The 8,150-nt window shown below is 66.2% G+C and overlaps 2 protein-coding genes across 7 annotated transcripts in view; both read right to left on the bottom strand.

Moving 5' to 3' along the window:
* Positions 1 to 888: 888 nt before the first annotated feature.
* On the bottom strand, positions 889 to 4,742 carry GPT (glutamic--pyruvic transaminase). Its single transcript, XM_023188316.2, has 12 exons — positions 4,599 to 4,742; positions 3,398 to 3,563; positions 3,162 to 3,251; positions 2,981 to 3,089; positions 2,732 to 2,865; positions 2,374 to 2,617; positions 2,137 to 2,216; positions 1,933 to 2,069; positions 1,651 to 1,825; positions 1,398 to 1,553; positions 1,211 to 1,323; positions 889 to 1,144 (listed from the first exon to the last, which is right to left on the bottom strand). Exons 2-12 carry the CDS (start codon positions 3,557 to 3,559, stop codon positions 1,054 to 1,056), a joined length of 1,491 nt encoding a protein of 496 aa, XP_023044084.1. The 5' UTR covers positions 3,560 to 3,563; positions 4,599 to 4,742; the 3' UTR covers positions 889 to 1,053.
* Positions 4,743 to 5,582: 840 nt separating this feature from the next.
* The window catches only part of PPP1R16A (protein phosphatase 1 regulatory subunit 16A), a 29,346-nt gene continuing 26,778 nt past the window's right edge, over positions 5,583 to 8,150 (bottom strand). For 4 of the 6 annotated variants that reach the window (XM_023188311.2, XM_023188312.2, XM_026449693.1 and 1 more), the window contains 5 exons: positions 7,053 to 7,569; positions 6,904 to 6,979; positions 6,694 to 6,823; positions 6,414 to 6,579; positions 5,583 to 6,186 (listed from right to left, as the gene is read on the bottom strand). In XM_023188311.2, the coding sequence (XP_023044079.1) occupies positions 5,803 to 6,186; positions 6,414 to 6,579; positions 6,694 to 6,823; positions 6,904 to 6,979; positions 7,053 to 7,569 (1,273 nt within the window). In that variant the 3' untranslated portion in view covers positions 5,583 to 5,802. Of the gene's footprint in view, positions 6,319 to 6,413; positions 6,580 to 6,693; positions 6,824 to 6,903; positions 6,980 to 7,052; positions 7,570 to 8,150 lie in introns of all 6 variants that reach the window. The other 2 variants (XM_023188313.2, XM_023188314.2) reach the window with 2 other exon arrangements.

The raw sequence follows: 8,150 nt of genomic DNA, 5'->3' as shown, positions 1-8,150 counted from the left end.
CCGTCCTTGGCGGACTTGAGGGCACTGGACCCAATGCATTTTTCTGGCTCCTGTGGCCTCTGAGAGGGTTTCTTGTCAGCTCAGCAGGTTTTTGTTTCCAGGTTTCCTTGTCGATTAAATGGGGGCTATCATGCCTACTTCAGAAGACCATCTGTACAGATCGAGTGACCCCCAGCAGTGTCTGCATGTAGTAAGTGCTCAGCCATGCTCCCCAGGACAGGACACATCACTGCCCACCCCCCGCAGCCCAGCCCCTGCCTCCTGCAGCCCCAGCCCTCCCCTGGGACACTGCCTCATCCTCTCCCTCTGCCTCCCACTCCACCCAGCTGAAGGACTGCACCACACACTGACACCAAAGGTGGTATCTCTGGCCCCCCAGACAGCGGCCCCACCCCTACTGCCTCACGTAAGAGAACCAAGACTTTCTCCCTGAGCTGTCAGTCACCCCGACCAGCCAGCGCCATGCTGGTTTAGTATTTCTCCCTGCCCCGGGGAAGACGGACCTCACAGGAAAGGGAGCCAGGAAGGAGACAGCTTTCTGCGCCTTCTTCAGGAAAGGCTGTTTCTTTGGGTGGCCACCTGGGCCCCTGGTTCCCTAGATTCTTTGCCAAGCCCCATCCCCACCCCAACAGCTCTGGGGGCTTCCACAAAGGGGTGCGGGGCCTGTGCTTTCCTCACGCTCCGGACTCTCGGCCCATTTCTGTGTGATCGTGACGGGCTCTGCCCCACAGCGAGAGGCCACAGGGAAGACCCAGCTCATGGTGGGTGCCGGGTCTTCAGGAGGAACAAGTGGGTGCTGGCCGCGGAAGGCCCTTTCTCTGAAGGGAATCAGGCTTGCAAGAAGGGTAGGCAAGTGGGAGCGGACCACGCAGCTGCCAGTGCTTCCTCCCTGGAGTCAGACTGCCACACAGCTTTATTAGGGACCTGCAGAGAGGCAGGGGCCCAGCCCCCCCGCTCTGCCCACCAGGCAGCAAGAGCAAGTACAGTGGGCTCCAGAGCCCCCACGGCCCCTGAGCACACAGTCCGGGGCGCCCAGCCTGGCCCCGGCTGGGCTCAGGAGTACTCGAGGGTGAATTTGGCATGAAATCTGCTCAGCTTCTCCAGCAGCAGCCGCAGTTTCTCCAAGGGGGGCAGAATGGTCATCCTGAAAGGAGTTGACAGTGAGTGAAGGGCCAGGGTGGCGGGACAGGCAGTGAGGGCTGGGCCTCACCGGAAGTGGTAGGTGCCTTCTCGCTGCCCAAAGCCGCTCCCGGGCACCACGCAGATGCCGGTCTCCTCCAGGAGTCGCAGGCAGAAGAACATGTCGGGGGCCAGGCCCAGCTCCTGTGGACAGGCAGTCATCAGAGAGAGATGCCTGGCCACCACTGCCCACCCCACAGGCCCCGCCCCCGCCTGACCTGAGCGCGCTCCACTGCCCGCGGGGGCAGCTGCACGCGCGGGAAGGAGTACATGGCGCCCTGCACTGGGTTGCAGCTGATGCCGGGAGCCTCGTTGAAGACCTGCTCGGTGAGCTTGGCTTTGGCCGCCAGCTCGGCCAGCACTGCCTGCCTCTCCTGCGGCCGCGGAGGGAGGGAGGGAGGGCCCATGAGGGCACTCAGCATCCCCCACCCCCGATTAGGTCACCTGGACCCCCTCCTGCCCCCAACTCACAGCCTGGAACTGCGCGAAGGAGGGGTCAGTGGGCGCGGGCGGGCTGACCACCAGGTCCAGCAGGGCCTGGCCTGGCACCGGCGGGCACAGCCGCACACTCATCAGCTTCAGCATCTGCTGCTGCACCGCGGCGTCCATGTTCACCACCTCCACATAGCCACCGCGGAACCCGCACCTGCCAGGTGAGGGGCACGTCCAGGCCAGGTGTGGAGGAGTCGGCCCACTGGGTGAAGAGGGCCAGGCCATAGCCCGCAAGCCCCCACCCGCCTCGCCTGCACGCACTCGCCCATGTAGCCCTTGGAGGTGGAGTGGAAGGAGGCAAGCTCCTGCTGCCCGGCGTAGGGTGGCCCCATCTCCATGAGCACCTTCTTGAATGAGTGGAACTGGGAGCCCGCGGCGTACACGTTGTCCTGGTACACCTGGAAGGGCGCAAGGCGTCACAGGGGCCGGCTGTTGCCCGGCTTCCCGCTCCCCTGCGCCGCGCACCTCATCCGCCAGCAGAAAGAGCCGCTCTTCGAAGGCAAAGCGGATCACAGCCTCGATGCACTCGCGGGTCTGCACCTGCCCTGGGGTGTGGGGGAGGCAGCAGGGCTGGGTGAGCCAAGGGGGCGCGCTGCCCTCCACTGGGCAGCCGGGGGACGGCGGACCCAGCACTGCCTGGGCCAGGGCGGACAAGGGTGCAGGAGGAGTGGGGTGGGGCAGGGCAGGGCGGTGGGAATGCACCAGTGGGGTTGCCGGGGTTGATGACACACAGCGCACGAGGGTGGCAGTGGCCACGCGCCTGGCACAGCGCACGGTGAAGCTCGGACACGTCCAACGCCCAGGCGCGTTCCTCGTCCAGGTAGTAATCCACCTGCACTGCGCCCAGCTCTGCCAGTGTGGCCGAGTAGAGTGGGTACTGGGGGATGGGGATGAGCACACCCGTGCGTGTGTGGCCCTCGCCGGCCACCAGCAGCTTCAGCACCGTCTGCAAGAAGGAAGGGGAAGGCAGGGTCGGCGGGGGCTGGGGCTGCACCTGTCCCCCACCCTGGGCTCCCCCTCTGCAGTGTCAGGAATGTCTTCCTGCCCATGCCCAGGCTACCACGATGGCGTCGCTGGCCCCCGTGGACAGGAAGACATTGTTGGGGTCCGCAGGGATGCCTCCGTCGCGCCTCTCAATGTACTGCGCCACGTCCTCCCGGATCAGCTGGATGCCAGAGCTGACGCTGTAGGCCCCTGGACTCGGGCAGGACAGGACGGGAGGTACAGGTGACGTTCTCAGCCCTCCCAGGGGACCTCCCTCCTCCAGCAGCAGGGCCGCCGTCTGCTTCCTCCTGGCCCTGGCTCTCACCCAGGCTGTGGCCCCCACACGCCTGCAGGATGCGCTCCGCCCTCTTCTTGGCATCGTCAGGGAAGCTGGGGCTGGTCAGAAGATCGGGGTTGACACAGAGAGCCAGGACCTGGGAAGACGGAGTGCTAAGGTCAGGGCACATGGGCGGGGGGTGGGGGGGTGCAGTGAGCATGAGCCTCACCTGGCGCAGGAAGGTGATGGGCCTCTGCCCCATAGCCTGTGCGTCCCCGATGTTGGCACGAATGACCTCGGTGAAAGGCTTCTTCACACCCTGGGAGGGGAGGGGAGGGGAGGGGAGCAGGCAGGGAGACCGTGCCCTACCTAACTCCTCAGCCCTTGTGCCGCGAGCCAGTGGGACTGGGGCCAACTCAGCCACCCCAGCGTGACCTGGAGGGCAGCGAGGGGCCTGGGCCATACCTGGCGCAGCTCCTGCTCCAGTTCCAGGGCTCGCTGCACTATGGGGCCACGCACTGCGTACTCCACTCGCCGCACACGTGGATTCATGCTGTGCAGCGTCAGCACCTTCGTCCTCAGTCCGTTCCTCACCGCCTGGCTCTGGTCACCTGTGCTCGAGGCCATGACTCTACCCAGACCAGGTGGGAAGGTAGCTCAGGAGGTAGCAGCACCAAAAGTGGGCCACAGCTGGGAGGAGGCAGCCGTAGCAGAGGGGACGCCAAGCAAGAGGGTACCCTCTTCACCGCAGCTGGCCCCACCGGGAGAGACAGAAAAGGCTGAAGGAGCTGGGGACAGTTGGGCCCCGCCCCACCCATCTGGGAACAGCTCTGCTCCAGGGAGGCAGAGGCAGTGGGTGAGGCGGCAGGCGGGGCTTGGGGCAAGGCCCAGTGCCTGCCCAGTGTCCCCATGAAGGGAGAGCAGGAGACCCACATGGGGGGTAGGTACAGACGTCAGTCCTGGTCCCGACAGCTCTGAAGGACTAGATGTGGGGCGGGGGGCTGAGTGCCTAGGGTATTCAGGAGGTGAAGGGAGTGCCTAGCAGCCCTGAGGGGCTGGCAGAGCTGGAAAGGAGGGACCCCCGAGGAGAGACTAGAGCCTGGGCTGCTGGGATTTACCCTAGCAGGGCTTGGCCGAGGCCTAGCCCTCGTGGCACCCGCATCTTTGCTTGGGCCAGCGGACGGCTGTCTCCTTAGTAACTGAGCCAGGCCTCAGGAATCCAGGGGGTGCTGGGGGGAGGGGAGGGGTGTTCAGGCTCTGGGTTCCATCTGGCCTCTCCAGGGCTGGCACCTATGGCCCAGAGGCTGCAAGAGCTCTGTAGCTGGACCTTGGTCCCTGATGAGCACGGCGAGGGGCTGGGGGAGGGGCTGGAGCCAGGCAGTGCAGCCCTGGGCCCTGGGACAGCTTACACGGTGGCTGCCCTTTCACCAGGCACCAGCTGGGGGTTGCCCTTGGGACACACCCCAGGCTAGGGGTGACCTGAGTTCTCTGGCCCTCTTGTTCCTGATTGGAGGAGAGAGTAGGAAATGAGCCGGGATAGGTCGTCAGAGACCCACCTCCACAGGGCTGCCGAGCTGAAAGGCCAGGCTCAATGCTGGCCCACCCCAGCAGCCACAACGAAACCTGACCCACAGGGGTCAGGACAGCCGGCCCCCAGGCCTCTCACCTTGCACTTCTCTGCTCCGCTGCCACAACGGCCTCCCAGTGCGCAGGCCTGCCCCTCTGGCCCCCAGACGGGCACAGGTTAATATGGGCCTGGCCCCAGGCAGAACCAGCCCCTGCCCGCCCCCTGGCAGCGGAGCCCAAGTGGCAGCCCCGGTGGCAGGTGGACCTTGGGCAGCTGCCCTACCCCCCACACTAAATTTAACCAGCAGCCAGTCCCCGCCTGCCCGTAGCCCTGCAAGAACACTCTTCCAACCAGGGATGCTAGGGGAAGGGCAGGCCCAAAGGACACTGGGCTGACAGTCCCGTGCTGAGCCAGGAGGGAGAACATCCCAAACCCACACCACCCAGCACTGGTGGCCACACAAAGCTGCCCACCATGAACAGACAAACTGGCGGTGCCCTCAGCCCTCCTGCTTGAGGCCCCTAAGGGATCCCCTCACCCTGACACGTTGTGCCCAGCCAGCTCAGAGCCAGAGTGGCCAACTGCGTGTCCCCTATGCCAGCCCAGGCAGAAGCTGGCAGCCAGGCCCCAGGATTGGGGCTGCATGCCAGGAACTGGGGACCCACAACCCCCCCCCCCCCCCCGCCAAGGAGGTTCTGACACAGTCTTGTGCTTGTTTTGCCCCTCTGGCTCTGGCACAAGAGTCTTGTGGAAAACACTACTTCCCTTTCCAGGCCATGGTCCCGGGGACCCCCACCCTCCACCCCCTCAGCACAGACACCCTAGACCCTGGTCCCTGTTGGAGGTTCCTTCAAAGCACCTGGCTCCTCTCTGGAAAGCAAAGGGTTATGGAGGAGGCTCCAGGAGGCTGAGCACGGGAGGGAGTGGGTGAGGCCCAGGCTTCCAGCCCAGTGGCCACATGCCCCTGCATGCACCTACAGGCTTTCGTGCTCACAGGCACGGGTGGCACCCCAACCAAACGGCACAACCCACTCCCCACCATGGGGCAGCAACCCAGGTGAGACACACAACACACAAGCAGACTCCATGGCAAACAGCCCTTTATCAAGAGTTGCAAGATTAAAATAGTCTTTGCAGTCAGATGTCCCTCCAGGCATGTCTTCTGCCCTGAGAGGGGCCAGTGTCCTGCACAGTCAAAGCCGGGGTTTCTGTGCTGCCCACCCGCAGCACCAGGGCACGCACCGTGCAGAGGCAGCCTTGGGCTGTGCCCGGGGACAGGAACCCTGCCTGCCGAGGAACCCCCTCACATGAGCAGGCAGCACGGCCTCCTCTCCGCAGGGGCCTCCACCGCTGGGGCTGTGAGCTTGAGCAGGGGTGGGTCCCCGCCTGCCCTGAAGCCACAGTCAGGCTGGGGGGTCTCCGCGTGACCAGGCAGGCCAGGCCCGGCCGTCTCAGGGCTGTTGGGCCCCTCAGGTGGGGGTCGCTGCAGCTTGGCAGCAGCTCGCTGGCGCTTCAGGTCAGCCAGGGTGTGGTGGGCCTTGTCATGGACCAGCGTGTGGGGGGCGGTGCTGTCCAGGGAGCTCAGCTGGTATGAGACACTCCGGTCCAGTCGCTTGGAGTACAGGTGCCGCGCTGGGGAGCCCCCTACTCGGCCATTGTGCGGCCTGACCACTTCGGGGTTGTCCTCCTGCGGACAGTGAAGGTCTCAGAGGCCATCAGGAGGCTCCTCCCCCGTCCCCAGCCTTGGATTCAGGCTGTATGGTCATGAAGGGACAGACACGAGAGATGGGCAGCAGCTGGCCTCTGCAGGGCACCATTCCTAACAGGCAGGAGGGGGTCCAAGTGGAGAGAGAACCAGGGCAAAGCCAGGCCCACCCTGCGCTGGGCGGAGCAGGGACGGGACGGGACGCTCACCTCCAGGGGCGGTGGCCTGAGCTCTGCCTCTGTCTGGCAGTCGTCGTTGTCCTCGGGTGGCTCCGGGCTGGGGGGCGGCGGCTGTTGCCACACGATGGCCTCCTGGGCGTGCTGCTTGCGGTACAGGTCGGTGCGCTGGGTTAGGCTCGCCCGCCTCACCACCTTCCTGGGGAGGAGAGAGGAGAGGGAGAGTGAGGGGAGGGGAGTGCCGGGAGGACCCCGCCCGCCCCCTCGTACTAGGGCCAAGCCGGGGGCGGAGCCTGCTGGGGGCGGCGCTCACCCGCGGCTGCCCGCGCTGGAGGTGCGGCGTCGCAGCAGGGAGCGCTGGCGGCCCTGGGCGCGCAGGAGGGCGTCGTGCTTGTGCTTCAGCTCCAGCAGCTTGGCCCGCACCTCCTCGTCCCCGCACACATCTGAGAAGTGGGTGCAGGCGTCAGGGGCGCCCTCCTCGCCTGTCCTCTCCCCCAGGTGGAGGTGGGCCCCGCAAGCTCACCAAGGGGCGTCTCGTCCATCAGGGACTTTGCGTTCAGATCGGCCCCGTGCGCCACGAGCAGCTCCACCAGGGGCACCTGTGGGCGGCAGGCAGGCGCTGCAGACGGCTGCGCTGGAAGCCCCCTCCCCCCTGCTCCTGCCCGCACTCACCTGGCCCCAGTAGGCTGCGGCGTGCAGCGGCTCCCAGCCGTCTTGGTCCTTAGCGCTCAGGCTGGCTCGGTGTTCCAGCAGCAGGGCAGCCGCCTCGCTGAACCCGTTGGCGGCTGCGATGTGCAGCTGCAGGCAAGCGCCCGGCCTGAATTCGGCCCCATCCCCCACCTCCAAGTAGCAAGGCCCCCAGCCCCGCATGCCCCTCACCCCCCAGCCCTCACCAGCGTGGCTCCGTGGTCCAGCGGGGCATGGAGGTCTGCCCCGGCCTGCAGCCGGCTCCGGATGTCGTCCAGCATGCGCAGTTCTGGCACGGCCCGGGCGGCCTCGATGCTGTCCTGGGTGATGCCTGCGAGGCGGCAGGCTCAGAGGGAGCGTCACCGGCAGCCCTCCCACAGCCGCACCGCCGCACCTACCACGGTCGGCCATGGCAGTCTCCAGGCGGTCCAGCGTCTGCTCATCATCACACAAGTCATAGGGCATGTTCCCGTCAGTGTTGACCGCCAGGAGATTGGCGCCACTGCAGGGAAGACGGACGCGGTGCTGGACACAGGACCCTTCCCCACTTGCCAAGCTTCTCACTTGGAGAGGTCCCCCCTAGGGCCCCTCAGCCCAGCGCTGCCCCTCAGGAGGCACCCTGTCCACCTGCTGCTGGGAGAGGCGGCCTTGGGGCCCATCGGCTGCCCCTCAGTCCTAGATCCTGTCGTTCAGCCAGACAGGCCTCCTGCAGTCTCTACCCATCCGGGCTCCAGGTTCCTGGCACCTCCAGGGGCAGCGGTGCCCCCGTAAACGTGCACTAGATGGGTCTGCCTGCTGGGGGAGCAGGGACCCCAGGGAGCACAGGGCGGTGGGGGCGCAGGACCAGGCAGCCACGCTGAGGGGCCGCAGAGCTGTGGGGGGGCATGGCCCCCGGGAAGGTCGGCAAAGGGGAGCCCAGGACACGGTGGGGAGTGTGCCTGTGTGCAGTGGAGGAACAGGCCTACCTGTGGGCACCCCACATCCCCGCCCACCCTGCAGCGCCTGAGTGTGATGGGACCGCCATCCACACCCCATCCGGCCTCACGGGGGCACTCGAGAAGGACCACAGCCCTGACCTCTCTC

The sequence above is a fragment of the Piliocolobus tephrosceles genome, chromosome 7 (assembly GCF_002776525.5).
Source record: "Piliocolobus tephrosceles isolate RC106 chromosome 7, ASM277652v3, whole genome shotgun sequence".
Taxonomy (NCBI): domain Eukaryota; kingdom Metazoa; phylum Chordata; class Mammalia; order Primates; family Cercopithecidae; genus Piliocolobus; species Piliocolobus tephrosceles.
Note: the sequence above shows the minus strand (reverse complement) of the source record. Positions and strands in the feature narration are given on the sequence as shown.

Bases quoted from the DNA above. Each gene is read 5' to 3' on its own strand.
- GPT (XM_023188316.2), bottom strand. From the start codon at position 3,559: ATGGCCTCGAGCACAGGTGACCAGAGCCAGGCGGTGAGGAACGGACTG. The intron at 2,866-2,980 runs GTGAGAGCCAGG...GCCCGAGTCCAG, and splicing joins GTGTGGGGGCCACAGCCTGG to GGGCCTACAGCGTCAGCTCT. The intron at 2,618-2,731 runs GTAGCCTGGGCA...TCCTTCTTGCAG, and splicing joins GGGCCAGCGACGCCATCGTG to ACGGTGCTGAAGCTGCTGGT.